We start from the raw sequence: 16,226 nt of genomic DNA, 5'->3' as shown, positions 1-16,226 counted from the left end.
TCAGCATTCCCAACAGGTTCTGCTGCACTGCTTCCTGCTGAGCATTCCCAACAGCTTCTGCTGCACTGCTTCCTGCTGAGCATTCCCAACAGCTTCTGCTGCACTGCTTCCTACTCAGCATTCCCAACAGCTTCTGCTGCACTGCTTCCTATTCAGCATTCCCAACAGCTTCTGCTGCACTGCTTCCTGCTGAGCATTCCCAACAGCTTCTGCCGCACTGCTTCCTACTCAGCATTCCCAACAGCTTCTGCTGCACTGCTTCCTACTCAGCATTCCCAACAGCTTCTGCTGCACTGCATCCTGCTGAGCATTCCCAACAGCTTCTGCTGCACTGCTTCCTGCTGAGCATTCCCAACAGCTTCTGCTGCACTGCTTCCTACTCAGCATTCCCAACAGCTTCTGCTGCACTGCTTCCTGCTGAGCATTCCCAACAGCTTCTGCTGCACTGCTTCCTGATGAGCATTCCAACAGCTTCTGCTGCACTGCTTCCTGATGAGCATTCCAACAGCTTCTGCTGCACTGCTTCCTGATGAGCATTCCAACAGCTTCTGCTGCACTGCTTCCTGATGAGCATTCCCAACAGCTTCTGCTGCACTGCTTCCTGATGAGCTCTTCCAACAGCTTCTGCTGCACTGCTTCCTGCTGAGCATTCCCAACAGGTTCTGCCGCACTGCTTCCTGATGAGCATTCCCAACAGCTTCTGCTGCACTGCTTCCTGCTGAGCATTCCCAACAGCTTCTGCTGCACTGCTTCCTACTGAGCATTCCCAACAGCTTCTGCTGCACTGCTTCCTGCTGAGCATTCCCAACAGCTTCTGCTGCACTGCTTCCTGCTGAGCATTCCCAACAGCTTCTGCTGCACTGCTTCCCGCGGAGCATTCCCAACAGCTTCTGCTGCACTGCTTCCTACTGAGCATTGCAAACAGCTTCTGCTGCACTGCTTCCCGCTGAGCATTCCCAACAGCTTCTGCCGCACTGCTTCCTACTGAGCTCTCCCAACAGCTTCTGCTGCACTGCTTCCTGCTGAGTATTCCCAACAGCTTCTGCTGCACTGCTTCCTACTGAGCTCTTCCAACAGCTTCTGCTGCACTGCTTCCTACTGAGCTCTTCCAACAGCTTCTGCTGCACTGCTTCCTACTGAGCATTCCCAACACCTTCTGCTGCACTGCTTCCTACTGAGCATTCCCAACAGCTTCTGCTGCACTGCTTCCTGCTGAGCTCTTCCAACAGCTTCTGCTGCACTGCTTCCTACTGAGCATTCCCAACAGCTTCTGCTGCACTGCTTCCTACTGAGCATTCCCAACACCTTCTGCTGCACTGCTTCCTGCTGAGCATTCCCAACAGCTTCTGCTGCACTGCTTCCTGCTAAGCATTCCCAACAGCTTCTGCTGCACTGCTTCCTGCTGAGCACTCCCAACAGCTTCTGCTGCACTGCTTCCTGCTGAGCACTCCCAACAGCTTCTGCTGCACTGCTTCCTACTCAGCATTCCCAACAGCTTCTGCTGCACTGCTTCCAGCTGAGCATTGCCAACAGCTTCTGCTGCACTGCTTCCTACTCAGCATTCCCAACAGTTTCTGCTGCACTGCTTCCTACTCAGCATTCCCAACAGCTTCTGCTGCACTGCTTCCTACTGAGCATTCCCAACACCTTCTGCTGCACTGCTTCCTGCTGAGCATTCCCAACAGCTTCTGCTGCACTGCTTCCTGCTAAGCATTCCCAACAGCTTCTGCTGCACTGCTTCCTGCTGAGCACTCCCAACAGCTTCTGCTGCACTGCTTCCTGCTGAGCACTCCCAACAGCTTCTGCTGCACTGCTTCCTACTCAGCATTCCCAACAGCTTCTGCTGCACTGCTTCCAGCTGAGCATTGCCAACAGCTTCTGCTGCACTGCTTCCTACTCAGCATTCCCAACAGTTTCTGCTGCACTGCTTCCTACTCAGCATTCCCAACAGCTTCTGCTGCACTGCTTCCCACTGAGCATTCCCAACAGCTTCTGCTGCACTGCTTCCTACTGAGCATTCCCAACAGCTTCTGCTGCACTGCTTCCTACTCAGCATTCCCAACACCTTCTGCTGCACTGCTTCCTACTCAGCATTGCCAACAGCTTCTGCTGCACTGCTTCCTACTGAGCATTCCCAACAGCTTCTGCTGCACTGCTTCCTACTCAGCATTCCCAACAGCTTCTGCCGCACTGCTTCCCGCTGAGCATTCCCAACAGCTTCTGCTGCACTGCTTCCCGCTGAGCATTCCCAACAGCTTCTGCTGCACTGCTTCCTGCTGAGCTCTTCCAACAGCTTCTGCTGCACTGCTTCCTACTGAGCATTCCCAACAGCTTCTGCTGCACTGCTTCCTACTGAGCTCTTCCAACAGCTTCTGCTGCACTGCTTCCTACTTAGCACTGCTAACAGCTTCTGCTGCACTGCTTCCTCCTGAGCTTTTCCAGGCCCCCAGTGTGATTGTGCTCTGAAAGCAGCTGGAAGGGAACAGAAGTAGACAACAATTCATTCCAACCTTTACTTTGTTTCCCCCTTTTTCCCTGTGTGTGGATTGTTTGCTTGTTTGTTGTTCAGCCAAACTTCCATGCAGAGTTCTCCAGACTAACTGCTGAGGCCAGAGCCTGCCTTCAGGCCTTGGCACTGCCACAGACACTCCTAGACAGCCACATAGGAGGGAAAGCTTTTTGCTACATGAGTCTTGGTTTGGTTTTTTTTTTCTGGTTGTTTGTTTGAAACTTCTGAAGCCACCAACAGTGTTCTCACCTGAACATTACAGTTAATGAAGTCCTAGCAGGAAAGAAAGGAAAACCAACAAAAACAAAAGGACTGTACATGAGTTTACAAAGGTATTAACATATAAATAAGGAGAAGCTTCCTGCCTGGAGCCTCCACAGTAGTCTTTTTGCTTGAGAATATAATACTGGAAGGGTAGACCCAAAGCCCCTTTCCACAGCACCAGTCCAAGCCGTTCTGCTCAAGCATCACAGGGGTTGGTTTGTGTTCTGTCTTTCTCTTCAGTGCCTCTGGCTTCGACGAGCAGTCCGTCATTCCTGTGCAAAAGCAAGAGCCCCCACGCCTGGGAGGAGCAGCCCTGCCGCTGAGAGGCCCCGCTCCGCCCCGTCACCGCTCGGGGCCCAGCTCCTGCTGGCAGCTGCGCTTCTTCTCCCGGCAGTGCTTCTTGTGGGCCGGCCAATCCTTCTGCTGGCACTGCGAGCCGCAGTACCTGGCCACCTGGCAGCGCCCGCAGATGTTGAACTCGCGCAGCTGGGGAGGATACAAGAGACCGTCAGTGAGCTGGGCAAGGGCCCGGCAGCTCCCGTGGGGCAGCTCCCGTGGGGCACCTCCCCTGGGGCACCTCCCCTGGGGGCTGAACAGGAGCCAGCAGTGTGCCCAGGGGGCCAAGAAGGCATCCTGGCCTCCATCAGCAAGAGTGTGGCCAGCAGGAGCAGGGAGGTCCTTGTGCCCTGTGCTCAGCACTGCTTAGGCCACACCTTGAGTCCTGTGTCCAGTTCTGGGCCCCTCAGTTTAAGAAGGACATTGAGAGACTTGAAGGTGTCCAGAGAAGGGCAAGAAAGCTGGGGAGGGGTCTGGAGCACAGCCCTGGGAGGAGAGGCTGAGGGAGCTGGGGTTGCTTAGCCTGGAGAAGAGGAGGCTCAGGGGAGACCTTCTTGCTCTCTGCAACTCCCTGCAGGGAGGTTGTAGCCAGGTGGGGGTTGGTCTCTTCTCCCAGGCAAGCAGCACCAGAACAAGAGGACACAGTCTCAAGCAGTGCCAGGGGAGGTTTAGGCTGGGGGTGAGGAGAAAGTTCTTCCCAGAGAGAGTTGTTAGCCATTGGGATGTGCTGCCCAGGGAGGTGGTGGAGTCCCCATCCCTGGAGGTGTTCAAGAGGGGATTGGATGTGGCACTTGGTGCCATGGTTTAGTCATGAAGTCTGTGGTGCCAGCTTGGGCTTGATGATCTCAAAGGTCTTTTCCAACCTTATTGATGCTATGATAATCAGCATCAGGCCCTCTGCACCCACCACAAATAACATCTTGCTCACAGGGGGTGGTTAAGGCTCCATCCCTGGAGATATTCAGGGTGAAGCTGGACAGGGCTCTGGGCAACCTGATCTAGTGGAGGATGTCCCTGCTGAGCCTCAGAGGTCTCTTCCAACCCAGGCCACTCCATGATTCTATGATCTGGAGAGGGTCCAGAGTATTTTATAAACATGATCAGAGGGCTGGAGAACCTCCTATATAGGGACAGGCTGAGAGAGTTAGGGCTGTTCAGCCTGGAGAAGAGAAGGCTCCAGGGAGACCTTAGAGCAGCCTTCCAGTACCTGAAGGGGCTCCAAGAGAGGTGGGGAGGGACTTTGGACAAGGGCTGGGAATGACAGGACAAGGAACAATGGCTTTGAGCTGGGAGAGGGGAGACTGAGACTGGAGATGAGGAAGAAATTCTTTGCAGTGAGTGTGTTGAGAAACCAGAACAGGTTGCCCAGGGAGGCTGTGGATGTCCCCTCCCTGGAGGTGTTGGAGGCCAGGCTGGATGTTGCCTTGAGCAACCTGTGCTGGTGGGAGGTTGTGGAGACTGTGATGAATCTGTGGACCTTCTGAAGAGCTCTGGTGAGGAGTTCAATATTGAACTCCACAGATTCATCACAGTCCCCCACAGGAGGTGTCCCTGCCCAAGGCAAAGGGCTGGAAGTGGATGATCCTTAAGGTCCCTTCCAACCCAAAGCATTCTGTGATTCTCTGTCTGTCTGACAAGGAAGCACAGGCTTTGGACATCTCATTCTCTGACTATATTTTCTTTCATCTACCCACTGTGAAGAAGCAGAGCTGCTCAGGAGAGCAGCCACTCAAGTTCACCCTTGTCTCAGGACAGGTTAACATGTCATGTTTGGAGTACACTGCCCTCAAAACCTCTTACAATGCTTTCTCCTGTCTCACACAGCTGCTTGTTCATTCCAGCACAGGGTCCCCAGAGGAATACTTCCACCTGCCTTTTTGTACACTCTGCAAATGTCACTTCTTCCTCTAAACCCCAAGGTCAGCCACTGCTCTAGCTCAAAGCCATATTCCCTCAGAAAACCATCAGAGGGTCTGAAGATTGCTGCCAAAGGAAACCTGAGCTGAAAAGGAGGCCTGCTCCTAGTGGCTGCGTGGCACTCGTAAAGCTTGACGTGGCCAGGACAAACCCCCAGTGGCCAGGGCAGCCTGAGGCACTGCCTGCTCCCTGGCAGCTCTTGGGGCCATACCTGCTTTTCAATCATTGTGCAGGGGGGGTAGTGACATTCATAGTAAGTGCAGGAGTTCTCCTCCTCCTCCACCACGTCCCCGTTGGCGTTGTAGTAGCGCGTTACATTCAGGACGGGAAACTGCTCCTCGATGGGGTCTGTGGGGAGCTGCTGGATTGCCAGCCAGTACAGGCTCTGTTCCCTGGCAAAGACAAGGACAAACTGGCTCCAGACACAGCAAGCATGCAGGGGCATTCATTCCAGACCAGTTAATAAGCTAAGTAGGGTAAACATTGCATTCAGCCTCTGGAGTCTCAGGCTACTCCTCACACGTTTCCTACGTCCCAGGGTTGGTTTAGCCTGAAGACAAACAAATGTTAGAATCACCTACCCAAAAACACCTGCAGCCAGGCAAAGCTCTGCACACATGGCCTGAAAGCTGGCTCTGGAACTCCCAGAATCATCTGGAGCACCAGAGCATATTTAGACTGGAGATTAGGAAGAAACTCTTGAGAGTGAGGCTGGGGAGACACTGGCACAGGCTGCCCAGGGAGGCTGTGGCTGTCCCCTCCCTGGAGGAGTTCAAGGCCAGGCTGGATGAGGCCTTGGGCAAGCTGGGCTGGGGGGAGGTGTCCCTGCCCATGGCAGGATGGAAACTCAAGGTCCCTTCCAACCCAATGCTCTGCATTGAATGACATCCACTGGGAGACTGCTCATCTGAGGGGGAGATGGGACAAGGGGCAATGGCTTTGAGCTGGCAGAGGGCAGACTGAGACTGGAGATGAGGAAGAAATTCTTTCCAGTGAGGCTGGGGAGACTCTGGCACAGGCTGCCCAGGGAGGCTGTGGCTGTCCCCTCCCTGGAGGAGCTCAAGGCCAGCTTGGATGTGGCCTTGAGCAAGCTGGGCTGGGGGGAGGTGTCCCTGCCCACGGCAGGATGGAAACTCAAGGTCCCTTCCAACCCAAACTGTTCAATCAGTCTCTGGCATTCAGTGCAGCTTCTCAAAAGCAGTTTAATAAGCTCTGACCAGCCCTGCTTGTGGGTTTCCAGAGCAGTGTCCTGTGGGATGTTCAGTCCAAGAGCCTCCACCAGAAATGACCATGCCTGGCTCACAGCCTGGATTCACCAAATCCATCCTGACACAGAGTCTGATGTGCTCTGAGCACTGACAGCAGTGCAACACAGCAAGGGATCCCACAAGGGCTGGATGCTGACCCCAGGAACTCAGCTGGGTTTCACAAAGTGCAAGCACTTAGCAGCTGCAGGCTTCTGTGCCTTGTGTCAGAACTTCAGTGCCTGGTGACAGTCACAAGCCAGTAAAACCTGCAGACCTAGCAGCCTGCCCAGATGCCACCAGGAACTGGAAGGGAACAGAAGATTCCTGTTCTCCAGCAGTGACATCTGGCACAGCAGGACCCCTCCATAAGACTGCTGTGGGGTTGGATGGTCCCTTCACAGCTCACACCAGCAGTGAGCTTTAGCTCTGCCCCCACAAGAGAGGAAGCCAAGGTGGTGTAGTGCAGGTGACATCAAAAAAGGTTGTGCCAAGATGAGAACTGCCAGCAGTGCTCAGGTGGCCAAGAAGGGCACCAGCAGCCTGGCCTGGATCAGCAATGGTGTGGCCAACAGGAGCAGGGCAGTGACCATGCCCCTGTGCTGAGCACTGTGAGGCCACAATTTGAGTACTGGGTTCAGTTTTGAGGGCCTCACTACAAGGACAGGGGGCAGGGGGCAAGGGGCAAGGGGGGTCGCTGCTGAGGGTCCTGGGGTTGTTAACTCTGGAGAGGAGGAGGCTGAAGGGAGACCTCATTGCTCTCTACAGCTCTCTGAAAGGAGGCTAGAGGCAGTTGAGGTTGGTCTCTTCTCCCTAGTAAGAAGTGGCAGGATGAGAGGACATGGCCTGAAGTTGGACCAGGGGAGGTTTAGGTTGGGTATTATCCACTGACAGGGTTCTCAAAGACTGGACCAGGCTCCCCAGGGAGGTGGTGGAGTCCCCACCCCTAGAGGAGCTTTCCAGAGGCAGGGCTGTAGTTCTGAGGGCCATGGCTTAGCACCAGCCTCGGCAGCGTCACAGAACGGTTGGGCTGGCTGGTCATGAAGGTCTTTTCCAACCAAAACAATTCCAGAACTCTAACCACCACTCCAGGAAGGAGACAACCCATTTTTTGATGCCCCCCCACCCTGCCAGACCTTGCCATACCTTTGCTTGCTGGAGACTTCTTCAGCTTTGGGCTTCCACCCCCAGGGAACCAGGCGCAGATTGTCCAGGCGGTTGTCCACCGTCACCGAGTTCAGATGCACCACCTGGAAGCCAGGGGCGATGCCTCCCCGGTGCCTCTCCCTGCAGGAGACACCACCAACCTCAAGCTGAGCCATGGGCAAGACTCCAAAGCCAAGAACCCCCCTAAGTCCAAAAGGCTGGATGTATCCCAGCCTGCTGCAAACAGCTGAGACTCAACCAGACCCAGGGAAACCTGGATGCCAACAGACTACAGCGGCTGCTGCGGCTTCCTCAGCTCCCAGGGGGGAAGGAGCCTTGTTCCAGGAGCTTGTTTCCATTCCAAAGGAGTTGAATCAAAAGGCAATCAAGGTCTGTTCAAATTGTAGGCACGCTGCAAAGTTCCAGTCCCTGCAAGGGCAGCCAGGCAGTGCTGTCTCCCCCAGAGCAGAGCTGCCTGACTGTTGGAGGAGGAAATTCTGCCAGGCAGCTGGGCTCTGGGGGGAAGGGGGAAGAAGGGTCGCTGCTGAGGGTCCTGGGGTTGTTAAGTCTGGAGAGGAGGAGGCTGAAGGGAGACCTCATTGCTCTCTACAGCTCTCTGAAAGGAGGCTAGAGGCAGTTGAGGTTGGTCTCTTCTCCCTAGTAAGAAGTGACAGGATGAGAGGACATGGCCTCAAGTTGGACCAGGGGAGGTTTAGGTTGAGTATTTTTCACTGAAAGGGTTCTCAAAGACTGGACCAGGCTCCCCAGGGAGGTGGTGGAGTCCCCACCCCTGGAGGTGCTCCCTGCAGGAGACACTACCAACCTCAAGCTGAGCCATGGGCAAGACCCCAAAGCCAAGAACCCCCCTAAGTCCAAAAGGCTGGATGTATCCCAGCCTGCTGCAAACAGCTGAGACTCAACCAGACCCAGGGAAACCTGGATGCCAACAGACTACAGCGGCTGCTGCGGCTTCCTCAGCTCCCAGGGGGAAGGAGCCTTGTTCCAGGAGCTTGTTTCCATTCCAAAGGAGTTGACTCAAAAGGCAATCAAGGTCTGTTCAAGTTGTAGGCACACTGCAAAGTTCCAGTCCCTGCAAGGGCAGCCAGGCAGTGCTGTCTCCCCCAGAGCAGAGCTGCCTGACTGTTGGAGGAGGAAATTCTGCCAGGCAGCTGGGCTCTGGTGTGAAGTCACAGAGTGTGGTGCTCAGGGAGACATGGCTCTTCACAAGCCACAGGGCTCATCAAGTGTACAAATGACTGTTAGGCTCTAATGGCACAAAGCCTGCCATGACTGACCAAGAGCCATCTGAAACTTGCTCAAAACCAGCACAGGACTGCTGGCAAGGAGGCTGGGTGCACACTGACTCTTACTGCGAGTCTGCCCTACTGCCTTCTAGCAGTTTCTGCTGCCCATTCCACCTTCTTATCATCAGTCCTTGCTCTGTTTCATCAAGTATCAAGTTCATTGATTCACAGAATGGTTTGGGTTGGAAGGAACCTTAAGGATGATCCAGTTCCAACCTCCCTGCCATGGGCAGGGACACCTCCCACCAGCCCTCGTGGCTCAAGGCCTCATCCAGCCTGGCCTTGAACGCCTCCGGGAAGAGGGCAGGCACAAGAGCCAAGAGCAAGCTGTGCAGGGGGGGAAAGGGAGGAAAGAAGGCTAAGATCAAGTTAAGAAACATTTCAGAGATGGGTTAGACAATGATACTTTCAGGAAGGTTGGAGCTGAGGAGAGAGGACTGCTCATGACACCAGGAAAACACAGCAGAGTGGCACAGAGCCTAGCTGGCAAGCCTAGCTCTGCACCCACAACCCCATCAGCAAACAGCCCCTGAGCCCCTCTGCCTCATGCTGGACAAACCCACCCTTGTCCACACCACTGGCAGTCCCTACTCCTTCCAGTGACAAAGGACAAAACAGGAGGAAGAATCTGGGCCTTGCTGGTGACTGCTGAGAGTCAACACACTCCCACCTGACTGAAGGGCCACAGTTGGTGCTGGCATGCTAAGGGTGGTTCCTTGTCTCCGGGCAAGGAAGCAGCCTCTGCCTGCACAAGCATGCACCACTCCTTCCCCCAGATCCACACTGTGAAAGCAGGCAGCAAGGGCCATCTCCAGAAGCTCATCAGCAATGTGCAGTGAAGCACAGGCTCCTGGAAGCACCTGCCTGCTCCCTTGCAGAAAGGCACAGAGAGGCAACCTCACCCCCCCCAGGATGCTTTGGGTTGGGAGGGACTTCAAGATAATCTAGTCCAAACTCCCCTGCCACAGGGCAGGGACATCTTCCACTAGCCCAGGCTGCTCAGCTTCCCATCCAGCCTGACCTGGACTTGTTCCAGGGACAGGGCATCCACAGCTCCTGTGGGCAGCCTGCTGCACCCTCACAGTGAGGAATGCAGCCAGCTCTCCTGCAGAGCTGTAGCTTCCACCTCTCCCACCAGATGCCAGGCAAAACATGAAACCCAAAACATCCCAGAGGATTCCCTGGATACTGGCATTTCCATTTGCCAGCAGCTCCCTTGGGAGGCAGGGCCCCTAACAGAACTGCTGAGCACACCCAGGGGCAATCCCAGGCCACTGAGCAGCTTTCAGGCAGAAGGAAGAAATCAGCTCTTGGATCTTTTTGAAGATGCAGTCAGTGATACTTGTGACTAATCTGCTGATGCTGCAGCCATGTTCCCAACTGCACTGCACCCTCCAGAACACAGCAGGCTGGGATTTCTAGACAGGGAGCAGGGCAAGGAGAAGGAGGCAGGCTGACTTTGCTGGTGCCTAGCCAGAGATACTCAAATCCTGCTCTGAAGGAGCTAACAGCCCAGCCTGGAAACACAGGAAGCACAAGCAAGGCTGCAGGGAGGGCTGCTTTAAGCTTGTCACAGAATGCCAGCAGGGTGAGGGCTGGAAGGGACCTCTGGAGATGACCCAGTCCAAGCCCCTGCTCCAGCAGGGTACCCACAGCAGCTTGCCCAGGAGCACAATGGCCAGGGGGGGTTGGAAGCTCTGCAGAGAAGGATACTCCACAAGCTCTCTGGGCAGCCTGCTCCAGGCCTCCAGCACCCCCAAAGCTGCAGGCAGCCTGGGCATTTCCCTGATCCTGCTTCCCATCTAGTGCCTCAGTTCACCTTTTGCAGAGATCAGATGGATGGACTGTGGAGGAGGAGCAGGAGAAGAAGCTACTGAAGCTGCAGCAGCTTCCTGTTGCAAGTGAACAAAGGTAGCTAAGTACATTTAGTAACAATTCTAAATCTGCTTCAGCTGCAATAGCACCCAACAGGAGCCCACTGACTTCACCTGACCCAGCAGCACACAATCCATCAGGGGCATCTTTGCAGACAGAGAGGATTTTTCATGGGCTATGTCTGCAGGGCTGGAGCTGCTCTGCTATGGAGACAGCCTGAGAGAGTTGGGGTTGTGCAGTCTGGAGAGGAGAAGGCTCCCAGGAGACCTTCCAGGATCTGCAGGGGGCTACAAGAAAGCTGGGGAGGGACTTTTGAGGGTGTCAGGGAGGGATAGAACTGGGGGGAATGGAGCAAAACTAGGAGTGGGTAGATTGAGATTGGCTGTGAGGAAGAAGTTCTTCCCCATGAGGGTGGTGAGAGCCTGGCACAGGTTGCCCAGGGAGGTGGTGGAAGCCTCATCCCTGGAGGTGTTTGCAGCCAGGCTGGATGTGGCTGTGAGCAACCTGCTGCAGTGTGAGGTGTCCCTGCCCATGGCAGGGGCTTGGAACTGGCTGAGCCTTGAGGTCCCTTCCAGCCCTGACAGTTCTGTGATTCTATGATCTGCCACTGGCTGGCTGGTTTTCAAAGCAGTCCCCAGAGCAGACAAGCACAAGTGATCTGTTCAGGACGAGCAGCTGCTCCACAGCACCTGTAGCCAAAGGACTCTCTGAAGGCAGCTGGAGGCCCAGTCACAAAGATCTACTGACCTGTCCTGGGTCAGCTTGTAATTACAGATCACAGCAAAGTGTACTCCCTCAAAGGGAGCAAGCCAAGCCCTCAGCAAGCTGAAATAGTCCTCATTGTCTAGCTGCAGAACTGAAATGCTGCTCATTTTCCAGCTGTAGTATTTGCCTTAGCAGCCTGGCAGCTTATACCTCCCCCCTGTGACTTCCAGAGACCACTATGCTCAGGTATTTTTGTTCCACCAGGGCAAAGGGGAGTGACCCAAACCTGATTTGCCTACCTGAGCACCTCAGAATCATTCCCTAACTTCAGGAAAACCACCCAGCAGAGGCAATGGCTGGGGCTGCACAATAAGCAGGACTGGCATCACCTACACAGCCTCCAACAGCCAGCTGCAGCAATGCTTGGCTCTGCTTAGAGATGAGCATGAGGGCTGTGTGAGGCTCAGCTAGCAGGAGCTGACAGGGATTTGCCCCACACACTGCAGCCAGCCTTGCAATGATTTTCCCCTAGCTGCATGTGCCACAAGATTAAACATTAACAGAGGAGGTTAAAATCCACATTTAATGAGCAGATTGTAAATAATAACAATAATAATGGCCTCTGATACTCTTCCTGCCTCCCAGAGACTAGTTGGGGGAATAAAAATGACCTGGCAGGCATAAAGAAAGCTCAGCTAGATGTTTGGTGCTGTAAGATCTAAGTGTAGTTTAGAGCCTATAAAGGGAAGTCTGAACAGAGGTGGAGAAGGGTCTGGGGAGACCTCAGAGCAGCCTACCAGCACCTGAAGGCTCCAGGAGAGCTGGGCAGGGACTTTTGCCAAGGGCTGGGAGTGCCAGGATGAGGAACAATGGCTTTGAGCTGGGAGAGAGGAGATTGAGATTGGAGATGAGGAAGAAATTGTTGAGTAAGGCTGGGGAGACTCTGGCACAGGTTGCCCAGGGAGGCTGTGGCTGCCTCCTCCCTGGAGGTTTCAAGGCCAGGCTGGATGAGGCCTTGAGCAGCCTGGGCTGGTGGGAAGTGTTCCTGCCCATGGCACAGGGCTGGAACTAGATGGAACTTCAAGGTCCTTTCCAACCCAACCCATTCTAGGACTCCTCAGGTTTAAACACAACCATACTCACCTCTCACTGCCCTCCCCAGGAGTAACATTTTTAGGGAGTCTCAGCTGTTGGAAGGCTCAGTGCAAAACCAAAGCACAGTCAGAGCCATGAGCAAGCCCTGTGCTGGGTTTCCAGCTGAGTAGTTGGAAGTCCCCTGAGAGGACTTAAACTGTTACAGGCAGAGAAGTCAACACCACAGGAGATGGTGGCAGCAAAGCTGGGGAGGGGTCTGGAGCACAGCCCTGTGAGGAGAGGCTGAGGGAGCTGGGGTTGCTTAGCCTGGAGAAGAGGAGGCTCAGGGGAGACCTTCTTGCTCTCTCCAACTCCCTGCAGGGAGGTTGGAGCCAGGTGGGGGTTGGGCTCTTCTCCCAGGCACCCAGCAGCAGAACAAGAGGACACAGTCTCAAGCTGTGCCAGGGGAGGTTTAGGCTGGAGGTGAGGAAGAAATTCTTCCCAGCAAGAGAGATTGGCCATGGGAAAGTGCTGCCCAGGGAGGTGGTGGAGTCCCCATCCCTGGAAGTGTTTAGGAAGAGCCTGGATGTGGCTCTTGGAGCCATGGTTGAGTTGATCAGATGGTGCTGGGTGATAGGTTGGACTGGATGATCCCAAAGGTCTTTTCCCACCTGGTTAATTCTATTCAGACTCCACCTGAGAGAAGCCCTTGGGGGCTGGCTCCCTTGGGGGCTGGCTCCCTTGGGGTACCCACCAGAGCAGCTCGTGCAGCAGCCGGCCGGAGCCCCGGCCGCGGTTCTTGTCGAAGGCGTAGGCGAAGATCTTAGCACCATTTCCATCAGCATCTACCTCCATCCGAGCCTGGGGAGAGGACAAGGCTGTCAGCATACCCACAGCTGAGGAGCAGAGCACAGGTGTTCCCCTGGGAGCCTGCAACGACCCAATTCAAGGCTTGACTCCCAGAGGTCACTCGACCTTCATGGAGCTGGAGCTGTTTCGAGCCTTCAGGAGGACCCCAGCAGCTCTGCTATTGTTCCTCAAGATGGAAAGGGAGGAAGGGAGCAGCAGGAGTCCTGCCTGGACAAAGGACAGCAGCCATCCAGTTGTGAGCTGCAGGGGCAGGATCCATTCTCTGCTCTGGCACAGACCCATCACCAAGGCTTTCACTCCAGTGTTGCTTTACACTCATTAATTAGGGGCTGCCAGTAACAGCAGTGCTGCTTCCTCCTTTTCTCCACCCGGCCACTCGGGGCTGGCACCAACACTCAGGAGCTACACTAACAAACTTGGGCTGCTCTCAGGTGTCTGTCAGCACCCTCAGTGACCACACAAGCTTATGGTGAGCTTCCACAGAGGAGCAAGGGGCAGCCAGGGTGTCCGCTGGGAGCAGCACTGCCACAGCACTTCAACTGAGAGCAGCTCTGGAGCACCCACTGAGCTGTGGGCACTGGGCAAAGGAGAGATGGCTCCCAGGAGACCTTACTGTGGTATCTGAAGGGGGCTACAAGAAAGCTGGGGAGGGACTTTTGAGGGTGTCAGTGACAGGACTGGGGGGGATGGAGCAAAACTAGAAATGGGGAGATTGATATTGGATGTTAGGAAGAAGTTGTTCCCCATGAGGGTGGTGAGAGCCTGGCACAGGTTGCCCAGGGAGGTGGTGGAAGCCTCATCCCTGGAGGTGTTTGCAGCCAGGCTGGAGGTGGCTGTGAGCAACCTGCTGTAGTGTGAGGTGTCCCTGCCCATGGCAGGGGGTTGGGACTGGCTGAGCCTTGAGGTGCCTTCCAATCCTGACAGTTCTAAGACTCTATGGCCCCTGCTCCAGGAAAGTCTCAGGTTTAGAAGATTTTAGTTGATTCCTGCAAGTGAGAATCCTTTCTTTCAAAGCTTGGGGGTTGGAGGATTGAAGCTCTCCAGAGCTCCTTTCCAACCCCTAACGTCCTGTGATGTTATGAGACAAATTTGTTTTCTGTCCCCACATTCAACGACAACAAAATGAGCTTTTCCCAGCCCAGACTGCGTGTGAGGTGAACGCCTGCCAACCCCTAAACGAGGGAAAAACAAACTAAGGGGCGTCAAAAAGCATGCACACCGAGACCTGGATGCGAAAAAGAGCCCTCTATCCACTAATTAATTCGTTAAAATAAGGCTCGTTTAGAACAACAAACCAAGGGGGCTTTTCCTTGCCGGGATTTCCCTGCCGGAGCGCCGTGCCGCGCCGAAGCCAAAGCCAAAGCCCTGGGCCGCGGCTGGCTGCCACCTCCGGCCCCGAGCGCTGCGAGCCGGCCCCGCGGCAGACCCCGCGCAGGCACCGCCGGGGAAGGGTCGGGGGCAGCCGGCGGCGGGTCCGCGGAGCGCAGCGGGGAGACTGGGTAGCCCGAGACCAGAAAGCAGCGAAACGACACAACCGCCGGCAGCCAGGAGCGGCGGAGCGCGGGCAGAGCGCGGGCGGGACGGGGCCGGCCCCCGGGAGAGCGGCAGCGAGCGAGCAGCAGGCACCGCGCGGGGCGGGGGAAGCGGCGGGGGGGAGCGGGGCCGGGGCCGCTCACCTCGAAGGAGTAGCTCTCCACCAGCGGGATGTCCTGCTCGTCGATCAGCGTGTACTTGGTCTGAAACACACGGCGGCCGCACGCCGTCAGCGCGGCCGCACGGCCCGGCACGGCACGGCCCGCCCTCCTCCCCTCCCCCTCCCCTTCCCTCCCCTCCTGGCGGCACCGGCCGAACCGCCCGCGCCGCCCGCTCCCTCCCACCCCACCCCCGACCACAGCGGCGACGGGGCCCGTCAGCCCCGCTCCCGCCCCGACCCCCCCGACCCCGCCGCGCCGCTCCGCTCCGCCCGGCGCGGGCCGAGCCCGGCCCGCAACACCCGGCCGCGCCCCCCCCGCGGCGCCCTCAGGCCGCGGCCGCGCCGCGCTCACCTTGCCGGCCACCCGGCCGAGCCGCACGATGCCCAGCTTGAAGTCGGTCATGGCGGGGCCGGGGCCCGGGCCGGCGCGGGCCGGGGTGGCGGCGCCGCGCGCTCCCCTCAGCGCCCGCCGGCGGGACCCGCCGCTGCCACGCGCCGCCGCCTCGCGCACACCCGGGGGAGGGGGGCGGGGCGCCGCACCACCTCCCACCCGCCGGCGCTCGGCCAATGGCGGCCCGCGTCGCCGCCGCGTCGCTCTTACTACGCCGCCGGCTCGGCCAATCGCGGTGCGGCGCGGCGGAGGGTCACGTGGGGAAAAGGGGCGGGGAGGGGGGGGGGGAGGCTGGGGAGGCCGTCGCGCGCGGGCGAGGGTCTCGGGAGCGGGAGAGAGGAGGCGCGGGCGGTGACGTCACGTTCGCGGGAAGCTTTGTGCCACCAGCACCGGGGGAGCGCGAGCCGGGGGGGGCGGGGCTTAAAGGTGCCGCGGGGCCCGGAACGGAGGCGGCCGGTGCAGGGGTACCCCGGCGCCAGAGAGCTGCGGGGCTGCGGATCCACCAGGGGCTGCGGATCCCCCAGCGGCAGCGTGTCCCGGGGCCAGGGTTCCGTGGGAGCGGGGTGCCCCAGAGCCTCGGATGGGTATCTCCCAGGGCCGGGGATCCCCAGAGCCGTGTTCTTTACGACCAGAGATCCGCAGCGCCCGCAGTGCCGTGTCCGCACTTGCTGAACACCTCTAGGGACGGGGACTCCACCGCCTCCCTGGGCAGCCTGCTCCAGTGCCCGGCTCTTAGGGAATTCGGTGCCTCCCCGGCCCTTGCGTGAGCAGGATGATGTGCACTTAATTACTTCCATCATCTAATAGCGACCAACACCTACATGACAATAAAAGTTGTTATCGCCTTGAAGTTAAATCATCTGCTCGCAAAACTCGGGGAAAGAGCTCTTGAGAGCTT

General features: G+C 56.8%; 1 protein-coding gene across 1 annotated transcript; it reads right to left on the bottom strand.

Moving 5' to 3' along the window:
* Nucleotides 1-2,499: 2,499 nt before the first annotated feature.
* ZMYND19 (zinc finger MYND-type containing 19) lies at nucleotides 2,500-15,451 on the bottom strand. Its single transcript, XM_068164258.1, has 6 exons — nucleotides 15,290-15,451; nucleotides 14,921-14,980; nucleotides 13,129-13,235; nucleotides 7,417-7,557; nucleotides 5,238-5,418; nucleotides 2,500-3,259 (listed from the first exon to the last, which is right to left on the bottom strand). Exons 1-6 carry the CDS (start codon nucleotides 15,338-15,340, stop codon nucleotides 3,116-3,118), a joined length of 684 nt encoding a protein of 227 aa, XP_068020359.1. The 5' UTR covers nucleotides 15,341-15,451; the 3' UTR covers nucleotides 2,500-3,115.
* Nucleotides 15,452-16,226: the final 775 nt, after the last annotated feature.

The sequence above is a fragment of the Melanerpes formicivorus genome, unplaced genomic scaffold, assembly GCF_026170545.1.
Source record: "Melanerpes formicivorus ecotype bairdi unplaced genomic scaffold, bMelFor1.0.p_v2 SCAF_77, whole genome shotgun sequence".
Classification (NCBI taxonomy): Eukaryota; Metazoa; Chordata; class Aves; order Piciformes; family Picidae; genus Melanerpes; species Melanerpes formicivorus.
The sequence above is the reverse complement of the archived record's forward strand: the minus strand, read 5'-3'. Positions and strand labels throughout refer to the sequence as shown.